The 16,706-nt window shown below is 52.3% G+C and overlaps 2 protein-coding genes and 1 pseudogene across 52 annotated transcripts in view; 1 reads left to right on the top strand and 2 right to left on the bottom strand.

Moving 5' to 3' along the window:
• Window positions 1-16,706, top strand: part of LOC110484213 (ubiquitin-associated protein 2) — a 253,283-nt gene that overhangs the window by 174,485 nt on the left and 62,092 nt on the right. The gene's annotated exons all lie outside the window — the stretch shown is intronic.
• Window positions 386-3,098, bottom strand: LOC144248219 (interferon-like; annotated as a pseudogene). The gene has a single exon (XR_014951467.1). The product of XR_014951467.1 is annotated as an interferon-like (transcript).
• LOC144248285 (interferon-like) lies at window positions 10,281-11,479 on the bottom strand. Its single transcript, XM_077790328.2, has one exon. The coding sequence runs from the start codon at window positions 11,268-11,270 to the stop codon at window positions 10,539-10,541; it is 732 nt and encodes a 243-aa protein (XP_077646454.1). The 5' UTR covers window positions 11,271-11,479; the 3' UTR covers window positions 10,281-10,538.

The following is a 16,706-nucleotide window of genomic DNA, read 5'->3' as shown; positions in this document are numbered from 1 at the left end:
TACCTTTGTTGATGATCTGAGCTCTTGAGGGAATCCAAGAGCTCCTTTAGTCAGTTTGAGGACAACACCAAGCTGGGCGTGAGTGCTGATCTGCTGGAGGGCAGGAAGGCCCTGCGGAAGGATCTGCACTGTCTTCTGGATCCACGGGCCAGGGCCAGTTGTGTGAGGTTCAACAAGGCCAAGTGCTGGGTCCTGCCCTTGGGTCACAGGAACCGCCTGCAGCTCCAGGCTGGGACAGCGTGTCTGGCAAACTGCTGGATGGGAGAGGACCTGGGGGTGCAGGTTTTCAAGAGCTGGACACGAGCTGGAGTGTGCCCAGGTGGCCAAGAAGGCCAATGGCACCGGGCTTGTGTCAGCAATGGTGTGGCCAGCACGAGCCGGGCAGTGGCCATCCCCCTGTGCTGGGGGCACTGGTGAGGCCACAGCTGGAATCTTGTGTTCAGCTTTGTTTCCTCACAGCAGGAAGGACACTGAGGTGCTGGATCATGTCCAGAGAAGGAAATGGAGCTGGGGAAGGGTCTGTAGAGCGAGTCATATGGGGAGCAGCTGAGGGAACTGGGTGAGTTTAGTGTGGGGAAAAGGAGGTTTGGGAGAACCGGATCACTCTGTACGATGATCTAGAAGAAAGTTATAACCATATGGGAATTGTTTTTTTCTCCCAGCAGCTAGCAATAGGAAAAAAAAATGGCCTCAAGATGTCCCAGTGGAGGTTCAAGTTGGATATTAGGGAAAATTTCTTCACTGAAGGAGTGGTCAAGCATCGGAGCAGGCTCCCTGGGGAAGTGGTGGAGTCACCACCGCTGAAAGTGTTCAAAAATGGAGTAAATGTGGCGCTTCATTATATGGCTTAATGGTATTTGGTCAAAGGCTGGGCTTGATGATCTTGGAGGTCTTTTCCAACCTTAGTGATTCTATGAATCTCGATTTGGTCCTGTTGTTTTTTCACTCAGCTAAATGGGAAGCAATCAGTTGCGTTTGCACGGAGCAGTATCCTTGAAGCGACGCAGTGCTGGAGGTTGTTTGAGCCCAGGAAAACAATCTCTTTGTGGCATGCAGGAGAAGGCTGGAGCTGCTGACCTGGGGAGGTGCTTCTGGATTGATAGTTGGAGGGCGAAGGAGCAGCCGGTGCTGGTGATGTGTGGGCAGTTCCCTTCACGAGGAATGCTGTGCTGGTTGGTTTGGACCATATCGAGTTGGGGGTGTTTGGATGATGGATCTCTTTGCTTGCTAATGATGTGTTGGGGTGAATTGTCCAAATCTCTGCAGTCCTTTATGGGTCCCCTCCTTGCTTCTTTGAGGTGCACCTTGTCTGTGCCACCCTGTTTCTTCTAAGGCAGTGCTGTGGCATTGCAGAATGGTTATCTTTGGTGGGATGATGGTTTGGAGGTGGCTTTCAAGGCTTTGCATTATTGGAGGGTCTGGAAGGCAGAGCGAGGTGGTGGAAGAGAAGGAGGTATGCAGGGCAGGCATCATGCCATTTGGGGCAAATGGGTGCCCCAGTGGTCTGGCAGCTGTAAGAGGTGCCTGGGGGCTGCAGGACCACCATTCCCTGGGAGCGTGCTATCCATAGCCTTTGATCCAGGCAGGATGCATTGGCAAGATGGGCTGCAGGACAGAGACTCATCCCCTCACAGCCTGAGGGGACCATGTCTTTGCATGTCAGGTCTAAGCGTGGAGCACAGTGAGCACAGCTTAGCTTTTTCATTCTTTTTTGTTTTTACAAAAAGTCTTTATTTCTAACAAAAGAATAAATAAATAAATAAATAAATAAATAAATAAATAAATGGCCAGCCAAAGAAATAAATAATTGACTAAGTTAATTAATGAATTAAATAAGTAAGCAAACAGAGTTCTGTGATAAATAGTGATTGGCATTCCCACAGTAGTTCCCCAGTGTCCATGATCCCCTTGCCGTTCATCAGGTGAGGTTGCAGTCCGGATGAACGCGGTAATTCCACAGGTAACAATACCTTCTGTATCCCCAGTGTCTCGTAGGTGTCCATGAATGTGTAGCACAGAAATTTCCTCTTCCTTCCTCTCCAGTGCCTGTGGTTTGGGTGTGGGCTGTGCCACATACTGGCCCCAGTGCCAGCACGCTCATAGGCCTTTCCCCATCAGCTCATCGGTTGGAAGACGTGTGACTGGTACCAAGTGATCCCAGCCTGGGCTCCTGCTGTCACCACTCAATCCATGGCTACTGGTGCTGGCTGGCGATGGGTGTTTGTTCTCTGTGGGTTTAGTGGGGTCCAGAGCAGCTTGGTGCTTCATGCGCCGTATGAGTTTGTCCACGTGTTGTAAGCAGACACGAGCTTCGAGGCGGACGTGGTCCCAGGCGCAGGCGCTGTGGCTGTGTGCCTGGAGAAAGGCGTGGATTTTCCCGAAGTACTTGTTGATGGTGAGCCGCGGGTCGCTTTGTCCTATGAAGAGCAGGGGGTCGTTGGGGAGGCATTGATTGAGGTGGTGGATGTGGTGATCCAGTTTGTTGAGGAGGAGGTTGCGAGCGTGGCTGGGCCAGTGCTGGCGGGTGCTGTTGGAGCTGAGGGTGTGGAAGAGGCGCTGGAGGATGCGCAGGGCGGTGGCGGCGGCTTGGTGCGGGCCGAGGTTGGGGTGGAGGAGGGTGTCGGGGAAGAAGGGCGGCTCTTGGAGGCGGCAGGGCTGTGTGTGGCTGGGAGGCATGTCCTGGAGGAGGCGGAGTGCGTCGCCGGGGAAGGTGTCGTCGTGTGTCCAGAGGCGTTGGCAGGCGAGGCTGGTGGCCAGAGCGGCGAGGAGGAGCAGGAGCGGCGGTGCGGCGTGCGGCAGCCGTGGCTGTGTGGCTGTGGGCACAGCCACGCTGGGTCTGCGGGTGCTGTCGGGTGGTGCTGGGCAGGAGGAGCCCGGTGAGGCTCGGTGGTGCTGCTGCTGCTGGTGGCTGTGGCTGGGGCGCTGCCGGCTTTGTACGGCGGCAGCTTTCCCTTCATCGCTTTCTGATTGCCGGGAGTTTCCAGCCGTGCTTTCCAGTCTGTGCTGGTGGCTGTGGTGGTCTTGGGCAGTGTTTTGTTGGGGTGGCCGTGGTTGAGGATTGTGGTGGCAGCGGTGTGCTGGGGCAGAGTGTCAGTCATGGCTGGAAGGGGTTGTGAAAGCTCTGGGCCAGAGGCGCTGGGGGGTCAGGTGCGTTGGAGAGGGTGTTGGGCGATCCTTTCACTTGCCGAGCCAGCTGCAAGGTCTGTGCTGTTGAGCTGAGTCTCTGTTTGTGCCCAAGCATCGTTTCCACTTGCAAAGCCCTGGTTTTGGTTGTGGTCACTTTTCCTTTCACTTTGAGGCTTGCCTTTAATTTCATCTTAGCCACTGTTTTCCTTTTGTGGTTGCAAGGGATGTGCGGTGATGTCAGTGGGTGAGGGCCGGCGTTTCCCCTCCTGCGGTTAACGCCCAGAGGCACTGGCAGGGTTCAAGGGGCTGTCTGTGCATGTGGGTCTTGGAGGCCTGAGTGTGTCCTTGCAAGGAGGCACTGCACCTGCTGTGTTTGGGAGGAGCGAGCCACAAGGCAGGCAAGAAAGGCTGAGTGAAGAAGTCGCGGAAGGGGAAAGCTTTTGCTGTTGCTGTCGCGCTTGGTGCCATGGCTGTGGCCCCGGAGCATCGGTCTGCTTTTGAGATCCATGCCTCAGTGGCTGAGGTGGCCAGAGGTCAAAGGAGGACATTCCCCCATGAAAGAAATGGGGTTGCGCTTTGGGACTGCTGGAGCCCTTGCTCGGAGCAGCGCGTCCTGTTCAGGGCTCTTTAGTCTATGAGAGGTGTGGTGTCCTTGGAAGGTGATGGCTCTGAAAATGCACGGGGGTCCAGAGGCCGTGACCTGTGAGAAAGGCTGAGGGAGTTTGTCTTCTTTGGCTGGAGTATTGTAGGTTTGCCAGTAGTTTCAGATGCCTTTCCAAAAATGCACAAAATCTGTGGCAAGGTGAAGAGATGTTTGGGGTGTGCAGAGACTTGCAAGGGGATGATCCCTCTGGCCTGGTGGAGAAATGGTGGGATTGTTGCTTGGAGCAGATCGTGGGATTTGAAAGTTTTAGGCCTTTGGGGGACAGAGAATTTGGAGGTGAGCGGTTGTTTGTCACCTTGTGCGTCAGTGATCTCCAGGCAGGCTGCCGAAGGCACACAAGGCAAATGCTGGGAGCCCTCGCGGAAAATCCCTGTAGATCCCCAGGCCAGTGTAGGAGAGGGTCGAGTTTGAGACCGTCGTGGCAACCTGAATGTGCACAAGTCCATGGAACCTGAAGAGGCTGATGCGTGAGCCGTGAGGGAACTGTCAGATGGAGCTGCTGGGCCACAGTGCCTGGTTTTTGAAATCTGGTGTCCGTCAGTTGAAGTTCCCAGTAAGTGGTAGAAGGGAGGTATAAGCCTCCCTTTGTATAAGGGGAAAAGCAGAAGAGTGTGGGAACTACAGAGCAGTCCGGCTGAGCGCAGTGTCAGGCAAGAAGATGAGGCTGTTGTGCTTGGTCACCAGACTCAGCTAAGGCCTAGGGAAAACCAAGAGGTGGTCGGTAATGGGGAGCATGGCATTCCAATTGCGTAGTCGCCATTCCTGGTGATTTTTTGTGATGTTCTATGGCTACGGCTACAGAGCAGTGGTGGATAGGGGCAGAGCAAGTGAGCTTGTGTGCCTGGGCTTGAGCAAAGTGCTGGGCCGTGTCCTGCATCCTTGTCTGTGAGTCAGAGAGGCATGGATTGGATGGATGGAGCACGTTGTGGATAAAGCAGATGAGGTGCAGCGGTGCTCCCCAGCCTTTGCGTGTTTTTCTTTTTGGGACTCTGTGGTGGTGGCCAACCGCTGGCAGTGTTTTTCCAAGAGTTTGCTACAGCATCTTGCTTGGTCAGGTGCCATTGAGAAGAGTGGGCAGAGGCGGTTTGGAGGAAGGCTTGGGGTAGGTGTGGAGTGAGGATGGCTTTGGCTGGCCCAGAGACTGGTTGCTGTGCTAGAGAGATGAGAGGCAATGGCAAGTGTTTTGTTGTAGGTCTTTATTTTCAGCGGCATAAATAAGTGAATAAGTAGAAAAATAAATACATGTATCAATAAATAAAGAAACAAATAAATAAATCAGTCTAGAAATAAGTGGAGAAAGTCCTTTGCCCGTATCACTGGGAGAGGCTGAATCAATGGGAGAGAGAGTGGTTGGGGGCTGCGGGTGGCGTGCGGTTGTTGCAGCCCTGTCTCTGGTCCCAGGTGAGAGGAGGCGTGGGGTTGGAGGTGGGTTTGGGTGGTAGGTGTGGGTTGGAGTGTGGGTGTCTGCGCTAGCGGCGCCTGGCACGTGTGAGGTTGTGGAGGTGCCGTAAAGAGGCACGAGCTTCGAGGCGGAGGTGGTCCCAGGCGCTGTGGCTGTGGGTGTGGAGGGAGGGGTGGGTGTCCCTGAAGTACTTGTTGATGGCGAGCCGCGGGCTGCGTGGTCCTTTGGAGAGCAGGGCGTTGTCGGGGAGGCGTTGCTCCAGGTGGTGGATGTGGTGCTGCAGTTTGTTGAGGAGGAGGTTGCGAGCGTGGCTGGGCCAGTGCTGGCGGGTGCTGTTGGAGCTGAGGGTGTGGAAGAGGCGCTGGAGGATGCGCAGGGCGGTGGCGGCGGCTTGGTGCGGGCCGAGGTTGGGGTGGAGGAGGGTGTCGGGGAAGAAGGGCGGCTCTTGGAGGCGGCAGGGCTGTGTGTGGCTGGGAGGCATGTCCTGGAGGAGGCGGAGTGCGTCGCCGGGGAAGGTGTCGTCGTGTGTCCAGAGGCGTTGGCAGGCGAGGAGGAGGAGTAGGTGCGGCGTGCGGCAGCCGTGGCTGTGTGGCTGTGTGGCTGTGGGCACAGCCACGCTGGGTCTGCGGGTGCTGTCGGGTGGTGCTGGGCAGGAGGAGCCCGGTGAGGCTCGGTGGTGCTGCTGGTGGCTGTGGCTGGGGCGCTGCCGGCTTTGTACGGCGGCAGCTTTCCCTTCATCGCTTTCTGATTGCCGGGAGTTTCCGGCCGTGCTTTCCAGTCTGTGCTGGTGGCTGTGGTGGTCTTGGGCAGTGTTTTGTTGGGTTGACTGGTGCTGGCGATGGTGTTGTTAATTCTCTTTTTGCCTTTAGAGGTTGCCTCTTGCCTGTTGGTTGTGGTGTAGTGGAACCCTACGTTAGTGCCACATCATGTATTTGCGATGATGTTGTGTGTTTCTTGTGGTTTTCCTTTCTCTCTGGGGTCGTCTCTCGTTCATCATATGTTCCGCTGAATTTCTTTTATTGCCCTTTACAGGAGACTGCATCAATTGTAGTATCGTATCTTGGGCTTCTCCCTTTTTTCTAAAGCTATGTCTGATGTTGAACAGACTTTTTCGTTTTGGAGAGTGCTGAAGTCAAATCTCGCTGAACTCTTCTAAAGTTTAATATTTTGAAGATTTTTCAAGTAGTGTTTCCTTACTGATTTTTGCACGCTTGTCAGTATGTGTCAGCTTGGTTCCTAGTGTTGAAAAAGGAAGTAGTGGTACTTGTAAGTATCTAGTAAGTAACTCGTAAATTTCTGTTAAGTTGCTGAGCTGATTGAGCTGTTGCAGCTTTTAATGCATTTGGGTCAATCATTTTTTCCCGTAAATTCTAGTTGCAGACCTTTACTGCCGGGGTATTCAGCACAAGCCTTCTATTAGTGTGCCTGGAGATTCGTCCCTTGAGTGGGGACACACCTCTAGGTTATTGCTTGAGGTAAAACAAAAGTAATTGGATTAATTACCTTTTTCTGTAGTTTGTTATTAATTTGGCTTTCAAAGGATTGGGGTAGTGGAGCACTGTACAAGTAGTTACCACTGTCTGTAATGGATCATAGATAATTCTGATCAAAATTATTTGAGTATTGTCATGATTAATTTTAATTATTTGTTTTTCCCATATTTCCCATATATTTCCTCGATAGACGTGTAAACAAATATTTCTCTCATCTTGCAGGACAAATTTGTATAAAAGGTCAATTACACATATATAATTCTTTTGAGATGAACCATTTACCTACTGTGGGCCTAGGATTGTATTAAGCTGCCTCCAGACTTCTCTAAGAAGGAGTTTAGCAAGCAAGGAGGCATTTTGTGAACCTCAGTGGGAAGCCTTCCCTGATAAATGTTGTCGGAAGCTTCCATTCTGCCTGGGACACTTCCCAAGTCTTTTTGTAGTTCCCATTAGATTTTTCTGTTTTTTTTACCTACACTATGCTTGTTTTCTTTGTGTTTATATGAATAAATTCTCTCTTTTAAGCCTTTGATAGAGTTGTATTAAATAAACTGATGGTTTATTTCTCAGGAACCTCAGGAGCTCGTTAAGTCAGAGAGCTGAAGAGGTGGCTCTGGGTCTGAGCACCTAGGCACTGAATGTTGATGCAGCTTCTGCAGTGTCTTGCTTCCCTTTTGCAGTTTGATTTTCATTGTGATGGAGTTGAAGAAGTCTCCTCTAAGCTGTTGCTTTTGAACAATAAAGGGTTTTTTAAAGTTAATTTTCATTGTCTGTTTTGCCCTGGATATCCCAAGTGCAGTGTGACGCTGAGAGGAGGTGGTATCAGAAGAGCCTGCTCATGGCCTTGCCCAGTGATGCTTTCAGCTATGTGCCCAGGAATGGGTATCTCTCAACCTCTCCAATCCCTATTCTGGTGTTGTATCACCAGAATACAAAAAATTACACAAATGCATTTCTTCTTTTGTGTTTGAATTCCCTGTATTCCAGCTTGTGTCATTACCACCGCTCCTGTTTTTGTCTGAGAGTGATTTAGGTCCTTCAGCTGCCTCAGAAAAGACAGAACCAACGAGGTCCTCATTCCTGACATTGCAGGATACTTCTGGATAGGAGCATTAGGGGGACAGTGGTACAGTGTGGAAGTTTCGTCTTGAGGGGTCCTGCTGTGTACCTGAATATATAAGAGAGCTGGTGGAAAAGCTCACCAAGCCGCTGCCCGTAATTTACAATCAGTCCTGGCTGACAAAGGAGGCCCCAGGAACCCGGAGTGTGGCCAGTGTTACGCTTATCTTCAGGAAGGGTCAGAAGTGGAATCCAGGGAGCTACGGGCCTGTCAGCCTGACCTTGGTGCTTGGGGAAGCTCATGGAGATCATCTTGAGTGCCCATCACATGGCACCTCCAGGAGATCCAGGGGATCATGCCCAGCCAGCATGGGTTTGTCAAAGGCGTAACCGCCCGACCCAATCTCCTTCTGTAACACAGTGCCCCTCTTAGTGGACGAGGGAAAGTCCAGAAACGTTGACTTCCTGCACTTTGGAATAAAGTCTTTAACACTGTGTCCCACAGAACTCTCCTGGAGACACCAGCTGCTTGTGGCTTTGACGCTCTGTTCTTGAGTTAAAAACTGGCTGCTGGCCTGGCCCAGAGAGTGCTGGTGAATGGAATTCCTTGCAGCAGGCAGCTGGTCCCTAGTGGTGTCCCCCAGGACTCTGTACTGAGGGCTCTATATTGTACTGTTTTTTACCTTTGTTGATGATCTGAGCTCTTGAGGGAATCCAAGAGCTCCTTTAGTCAGTTTGAGGACAACACCAAGCTGGGCGTGAGTGCTGTTCTGCTGGAGGGCAGGAAAGCTCTGCGGAAGGATCTGCACTGTCTTCTGGATCCACGGGCCAGGGCCAGTTGTGTGAGGTTCAACAAGGCCAAGTGCTGGGTCCTGCCCTTGGGTCACAGGAACCGCCTGCAGCTCCAGGCTGGGACAGCGTGTCTGGCAAACTGCTGGATGGGAGAGGACCTGGGGGTGCAGGTTTTCAAGAGCTGGACACGAGCTGGAGTGTGCCCAGGTGGCCAAGAAGGCCAATGGCACCGGGCTTGTGTCAGCAATGGTGTGGCCAGCACGAGCCGGGCAGTGGCCAGCAGGAGCCGGGCAGTGGCCATCGCCCTGTGCTGGGGGCACTGGTGAGGCCACAGCTGGAATCTTGTGTTCAGCTTTGTTTCCTCACAGCAGGAAGGACACTGAGGTGCTGGATCATGTCCAGAGAAGGAAATGGAGCTGGGGAAGGGTCTGTAGAGCGAGTCATATGGGGAGCAGCTGAGGGAACTGGGTGAGTTTAGTGTGGGGAAAAGGAGGTTCGGGAGAACCGGATCACTCTGTACGATGATCTAGAAGAAAGTTATAACCATATGGGAATTGTTTTTTTCTCCCAGCAGCTAGCAATAGGAAAAAAAAATGGCCTCAAGATGTCCCAGTGGAGGTTCAAGTTGGATATTAGGGAAAATTTCTTCACTGAAGGAGTGGTCAAGCATCGGAGCAGGCTCCCTGGGGAAGTGGTGGAGTCACCACCGCTGAAAGTGTTCAAAAATGGAGTAAATGTGGCGCTTCATTATATGGCTTAATGGTATTTGGTCAAAGGCTGGGCTTGATGATCTTGGAGGTCTTTTCCAACCTTAGTGATTCTATGAATCTCGATTTGGTCCTGTTGTTTTTTCACTCAGCTAAATGGGAAGCAATCAGTTGCGTTTGTACGGAGCAGTATCCTTGAAGCGACGCAGTGCTGGAGGTTGTTTGAGCCCAGGAAAACAATCTCTTTGTGGCATGCAGGAGAAGGCTGGAGCTGCTGACCTGGGGAGGTGCTTCTGGATTGATAGTTGGAGGGCGAAGGAGCAGCCGGTGCTGGTGATGTGTGGGCAGTTCCCTTCACGAGGAATGCTGTGCTGGTTGGTTTGGACCATATCGAGTTGGGGGTGTTTGGATGATGGATCTCTTTGCTTGCTAATGATGTGTTGGGGTGAATTGTCCAAATCTCTGCAGTCCTTTATGGGTCCCCTCCTTGCTTCTTTGAGGTGCACCTTGTCTATGCCACCCTGTTTCTTCTAAGGCAGTGCTGTGGCATTGCAGAATGGTTATCTTTGGTGGGATGATGGTTTGGAGGTGGCTTTCAAGGCTTTGCATTATTGGAGGGTCTGGAAGGCAGAGCGAGGTGGTGGAAGAGAAGGAGGTATGCAGGGCAGGCATCATGCCATTTGGGGCAAATGGGTGCCCCAGTGGTCTGGCAGCTGTAAGAGGTGCCTGGGGGCTGCAGGACCACCATTCCCTGGGAGCGTGCTATCCATAGCCTTTGATCCAGGCAGGATGCATTGGCAAGATGGGCTGCAGGACAGAGACTCATCCCCTCACAGCCTGAGGGGACCATGTCTTTGCATGTCAGGTCTAAGCGTGGAGCACAGTGAGCACAGCTTAGCTTTTTCATTCTGTTTTGTTTTTACAAAAAGTCTTTATTTCTAACAAAAGAATAAATAAATAAATAAATAAATAAATAAATAAATGGCCAGCCAAAGAAATAAATAATCGACTAAGTTAATTAATGAGTTAAATAAGTAAGCAAACAGAGTTCTGTGATAAATAGTGATTGGCATTCCCACAGTAGTTCCCCAGTGTCCATGATCCCCTTGCCGTTCATCAGGTGAGGTTGCAGTCCGGATGAACGCGGTAATTCCACAGGTAACAATACCTTCTGTATCCCCAGTGTCTCGTAGGTGTCCATGAATGTGTAGCACAGAAATTTCCTCTTCCTTCCTCTCCAGTGCCTGTGGTTTGGGTGTGGGCTGTGCCACATACTGGCCCCAGTGCCAGCACGCTCATAGGCCTTTCCCCATCAGCTCATCGGTTGGAAGACGTGTGACTGGTACCAAGTGATCCCAGCCTGGGCTCCTGCTGTCACCACTCAATCCATGGCTACTGGTGCTGGCTGGCGATGGGTGTTTGTTCTCTGTGGGTTTAGTGGGGTCCAGAGCAGCTTGGTGCTTCATGCGCCGTATGAGTTTGTCCACGTGTTGTAAGCAGACACGAGCTTCGAGGCGGACGTGGTCCCAGGCGCAGGCGCTGTGGCTGTGTGCCTGGAGAAAGGCGTGGATTTTCCCGAAGTACTTGTTGATGGTGAGCCGCGGGTCGCTTGGTCCTTTGAAGAGCAGGGGGTCGTCGGGGAGGCATTGATTGAGGTGGTGGATGTGGTGCTGCAGTTTGTTGAGGAGGAGGTTGCGAGCGTGGCTGGGCCAGTGCTGGCGGGTGCTGTTGGAGCTGAGGGTGTGGAAGAGGCGCTGGAGGATGCGCAGGGCGGTGGCGGCGGCTTGGTGCGGGCCGAGGTTGGGGTGGAGGAGGGTGTCGGGGAAGAAGGGCGGCTCTTGGAGGCGGCAGGGCTGTGTGTGGCTGGGAGGCATGTCCTGGAGGAGGCGGAGTGCGTCGCCGGGGAAGGTGTCGTCGTGTGTCCAGAGGCGTTGGCAGGCGAGGCTGGTGGCCAGAGCGGCGAGGAGGAGCAGGAGCGGCGGTGCGGCGTGCGGCAGCCGTGGCTGTGTGGCTGTGGGCACAGCCATGCTGGGTCTGCGGGTGCTGTCGGGTGGTGCTGGGCAGGAGGAGCCCGGTGAGGCTCGGTGGTGCTGCTGCTGCTGGTGGCTGTGGCTGGGGCGCTGCCGGCTTTGTACGGCGGCAGCTTTCCCTTCATCGCTTTCTGATTGCCGGGAGTTTCCGGCCGTGCTTTCCAGTCTGTGCTGGTGGCTGTGGTGGTCTTGGGCAGTGTTTTGTTGGGGTGGCCGTGGTTGGGGATTGTGGTGGCAGCGGTGTGCTGGGGCCGAGTGTCAGTCATGGCTGGAAGGGGTTGTGAAAGCTCTGGGCCAGAGGCGCTGTGGGGTCAGGTGCGTTGGGGAGGGTGTTGGGCGATCCTTTCACTTGCCGAGCCAGCTGCAAGGTCTGTGCTGTTGAGCTGAGTCTCTGTTTGTGCCCAAGCATCGTTTCCACTTGCAAAGCCCTGGTTTTGGTTGTGGTCACTTTTCCTTTCACTTTGAGGCTTGCCTTTAATTTCATCTTAGCCACTGTTTTCCTTTTGTGGTTGCAAGGGATGTGCGGTGATGTCAGTGGGTGAGGGCCGGCGTTTCCCCTCCTGCGGTTAACGCCCAGAGGCACTGGCAGGGTTCAAGGGGCTGTCTGTGCATGTGGGTCTTGGAGGCCTGAGTGTGTCCTTGCAAGGAGGCACTGCACCTGCTGTGTTTGGGAGGAGCGAGCCACAAGGCAGGCAAGAAAGGCTGAGTGAAGAAGTCGCGGAAAGGGAAAGCTTTTGCTGTTACTGTCGCGCTTGGTGCCATGGCTGTGGCCCCGGAGCATCGGTCTGCTTTTGAGATCCATGCCTCAGTGGCTGAGGTGGCCAGAGGTCAAAGGAGGACATTCCCCCATGAAAGAAATGGGGTTGCGCTTTGGGACTGCTGGAGCCCTTGCTCGGAACAGCGCGTCCTGTTCAGGGCTCTTTAGTCTATGAGAGGTGTGGTGTCCTTGGAAGGTGATGGCTCTGAAAATGCACGGGGGTCCAGAGGCCGTGACCTGTGAGAAAGGCTGAGGGAGCTTGGCTTCTTTGGCTGGAGTATTGTAGGTTTGCCAGTAGTTTCAGATGCCTTTCCAAAAATGCACAAAATCTGCGGCAAGGTGAAGAGGTGTTTGGGGTGTGCAGAGACTTGCAAGGGGATGATCCCTCTGGCCTGGTGGAGAAATGGTGGGATTGTTGCTTGGAGCAGATCGTGGGATTTGAAAGTTTTAGGCCTTTGGGGAACAGAGAATTTGGAGGTGAGCGGTTGTTTGTCACCTTGTGCGTCAGTGATCTCCAGGCAGGCTGCCGAAGGCACACAAGGCAAATGCTGGGAGCCCTCGCGGAAAATCCCTGTAGATCCCCAGGCCAGTGTAGGAGAGGGTCGAGTTTGAGACCGTCGTGGCAACCTGAATGTGCACAAGTCCATGGGACCTGAAGAGACTGATGCGTGAGCCCTGAGGGAACTGTGAGATGGAGCTGCTGGGCCACAGTGCCTGGTTTTTGAAATCTGGTGTCCGTCAGTTGAAGTTCCCAGTAAGTGGTAGAAGGGAGGTATAAGCCTCCCTTTGTATAAGGGGAAAAGCAGAAGAGTGTGGGAACTACAGAGCAGTCCGGCTGAGCGCAGTGTCAGGCAAGAAGATGAGGCTGTTGTGCTTGGTCACCAGACTCGGCTAAGGCCTAGGGAAAACCAAGAGGTGGTCGGTAATGGGGAGCATGGCATTCCAATTGCGTAGTCGCCATTCCTGGTGATTTTTTGTGATGTTCTATGGCTAAGGCTACAGAGCAGTGGTGGATAGGGGCAGAGCAAGTGAGCTTGTGTGCCTGGGCTTGAGCAAAGTGCTGGGCCGTGTCCTGCATCCTTGTCTGTGAGTCAGAGAGGCATGGATTGGATGGATGGAGCACGTTGTGGATAAAGCAGATGAGGTGCAGCGGTGCTCCCCAGCCTTTGCGTGTTTTTCTTTTTGGGACTCTGTGGTGGTGGCCAACCGCTGGCAGTGTTTTTCCAAGAGTTTGCTACAGCATCTTGCTTGGTCAGGTGCCATTGAGAAGAGTGGGCAGAGGCGGTTTGGAGGAAGGCTTGGGGTAGGTGTGGAGTGAGGATGGCTTTGGCTGGCCCAGAGACTGGTTGCTGTGCTAGAGAGATGAGAGGCAATGGCAAGTGTTTTGTCGTAGGTCTTTATTTTCAGCGGCATAAATAAGTGAATAAGTAGAAAAATAAATACGTGTATCAATAAATAAAGAAACAAATAAATAAATCAGTCTAGAAATAAGTGGAGAAAGTCCTTTGCCCGTATCACTGGGAGAGGCTGAATCAATGGGAGAGGGAGTGGTTGGGGGCTGCGGGTGGCGTGCGGTTGTTGCAGCCCTGTCTCTGGTCCCAGGTGAGAGGAGGCGTGGGGTTGGAGGTGGGTTTGGGTGGTAGGTGTGGGTTGGAGTGTGGGTGTCTGCGCTAGCGGCGCCTGGCACGTGTGAGGTTGTGGAGGTGCCGTAAAGAGGCACGAGCTTCGAGGCGGAGGTGGTCCCAGGCGCTGTGGCTGTGGGTGTGGAGGGAGGGGTGGGTGTCCCTGAAGTACTTGTTGATGGCGAACCACGGGTTGCGTGGTCCTTTGGAGAGCAGGGCGTTGTCGGGGAGGCGTTGCTACAGGTGGTGGATGTGGTGCTGCAGTTTGTTGAGGAGGAGGTTGCGAGCGTGGCTGGGCCAGTGCTGGCGGGTGCTGTTGGAGCTGAGGGTGTGGAAGAGGCGCTGGAGGATGCGCAGGGCGGTGGCGGCGGCTTGGTGCGGGCCGAGGTTGGGGTGGAGGAGGGTGTCGGGGAAGAAGGGCGGCTCTTGGAGGCGGCAGGGCTGTGTGTGGCTGGGAGGCATGTCCTGGAGGAGGCGGAGTGCGTCGCCGGGGAAGGTGTCGTCGTGTGTCCAGAGGCGTTGGCAGGCGAGGAGGAGGAGTAGGTGCGGCGTGCGGCAGCCGTGGCTGTGTGGCTGTGTGGCTGTGGGCACAGCCACGCTGGGTCTGCGGGTGCTGTCGGGTGGTGCAGGGCAGGAGGAGCCCGGGGAGGCTCGGTGGTGCTGCTGGTGGCTGTGGCTGGGGCGCTGCCGGCTTTGTACGGCGGCAGCTTTCCCTTCATCGCTTTCTGATTGCCGGGAGTTTCCGGCCGTGCTTTCCAGTCTGTGCTGGTGGCTGTGGTGGTCTTGGGCAGTGTTTTGTTGGGTTGACTGTGGCTGGCGATGGTGTTGTTAATTCTCTTTTTGCCTTTAGAGGTTGCCTCTTGCCTGTTGGTTGTGGTGTAGTGGAACCCTACGTTAGTGCCACATCATGTATTTGCGATGATGTTGTGTGTTTCTTGTGGTTTTCCTTTCTCTCTGGGGTCGTCTCTCGTTCATCATATGTTCCGCTGAATTTCTTTTATTGCCCTTTACAGGACACTGCATCAATTGTAGTATCGTATCTTGGGCTTCTCCCTTTTTTCTAAAGCTATGTCTGATGTTGAACAGACTTTTTCGTTTTGGAGAGTGCTGAAGTCAAATCTCGCTGAACTCTTCTAAAGTTTAATATTTTGAAGATTTTTCAAGTAGTGTTTCCTTACTGATTGTTGCACGCTTGTCAGTATGTGTCAGCTTGGTTCCTAGTGTTGAAAAAGGAAGTAGTGGTACTTGTAAGTATCTAGTAAGTAACTCGTAAATTTCTGTTAAGTTGCTGAGCTGATTGAGCTGTTGCAGCTTTTAATGCATTTGGGTCAATCATTTTTTCCCGTAAATTCTAGTTGCAGACCTTTACTGCCGGGTTTTCAGCACAAGCCTTCTATTAGTGTGCCTGGAGATTCGTCCCTTGAGTGGGGACACACCTCTAGGTTATTGCTTGAGGTAAAACAAAAGTAATTGGATTAATTACCTTTTTCTGTAGTTTGTTATTAATCTGGCTTTCAAAGGATTGGGGTAGTGGAGCACTGTACAAGTAGTTACCACTGTCTGTAATGGATCATAGATAATTCTGATCAAAATTATTTGAGTATTGTCATGATTAATTTTAATTATTTGTTTTTCCCATATTTCCCATATATTTCCTCGATAGACGTGTAAACAAATATTTCTCTCATCTTGCAGGACAAATTTGTATAAAAGGTCAATTACACATATATAATTCTTTTGAGATGAACCATTTACCTACTGTGGGCCTAGGATTGTATTAAGCTGCCTCCAGACTTCTCTAAGAAGGAGTTTAGCAAGCAAGGAGGCATTTTGTGAACCTCAGTGGGAAGCCTTCCCTGATAAATGTTGTCGGAAGCTTCCATTCTGCCTGGGACACTTCCCAAGTCTTTTTGTAGTTCCCATTAGATTTTTCTGTTTTTTTTACCTACACTATGCTTGTTTTCTTTGTGTTTATATGAATAAATTCTCTCTTTTAAGCCTTTGATAGAGTTGTATTAAATAAACTGATGGTTTATTTCTCAGGAACCTCAGGAGCTCGTTAAGTCAGAGAGCTGAAGAGGTGGCTCTGGGTCTGAGCACCTAGGCACTGAATGTTGATGCAGCTTCTGCAGTGTCTTGCTTCCCTTTTGCAGTTTGATTTTCATTGTGATGGAGTTGAAGAAGCCTCCTCTAAGCTGTCGCTTTTGAACAATAAAGGGTTTTTTAAAGTTAATTTTCATTGTCTGTTTTGCCCTGGATATCCCAAGTGCAGTGTGACGCTGAGAGGAGGTGGTATCAGAAGAGCCTGCTCATGGCCTTGCCCAGTGATGCTTTCAGCTATGTGCCCAGGAATGGGTATCTCTCAACCTCTCCAATCCCTATTCTGGTGTTGTATCACCAGAATACAAAAAATTACACAAATGCATTTCTTCTTTTGTGTTTGAATTCCCTGTATTCCAGCTTGTGTCATTACCACCGCTCCTGTTTTTGTCTGAGAGTGATTTAGGTCCTTCAGCTGCCTCAGAAAAGACAGAACCAACGAGGTCCTCATTCCTGACATTGCAGGATACTTCTGGATAGGAGCATTAGGGGGACAGTGGTACAGTGTGGAAGTTTCGTCTTGAGGGGTCCTGCTGTGTACCTGAATATATAAGAGAGCTGGTGGAAAAGCTCACCAAGCCGCTGCCCGTAATTTACAATCAGTCCTGGCTGACAAAGGAGGCCCCAGGAACCCGGAGTGTGGCCAGTGTTACGCTTATCTTCAGGAAGGGTCAGAAGTGGAATCCAGGAAGCTACGGGCCTGTCAGCCTGACCTTGGTGCTTGGGGAAGCTCATGGAGATCATCTTGAGTGCCCATCACATGGCACCTCCAGGAGATCCAGGGGATCATGCCCAGCCAGCATGGGTTTGTCAAAGGCGTAACCGCCCGACCCAATCTCCTTCTGTAACACAGTGCCCCTCTTAGTGGACGAGGGAAAGTCCAGAAACGTTGACTTCCTGCACTTTGGAATAAAGTCTTTAACACTGTGTCCCACAGAACTCTCCTGGAGACAC

Source organism: Lonchura striata, chromosome Z, assembly GCF_050655825.1.
Source record: "Lonchura striata isolate lonStrDom1 chromosome Z, ASM5065582v1, whole genome shotgun sequence".
Taxonomy (NCBI): Eukaryota; Metazoa; Chordata; class Aves; order Passeriformes; family Estrildidae; genus Lonchura; species Lonchura striata.
Note: the sequence above shows the minus strand (reverse complement) of the source record. Positions and strands in the feature narration are given on the sequence as shown.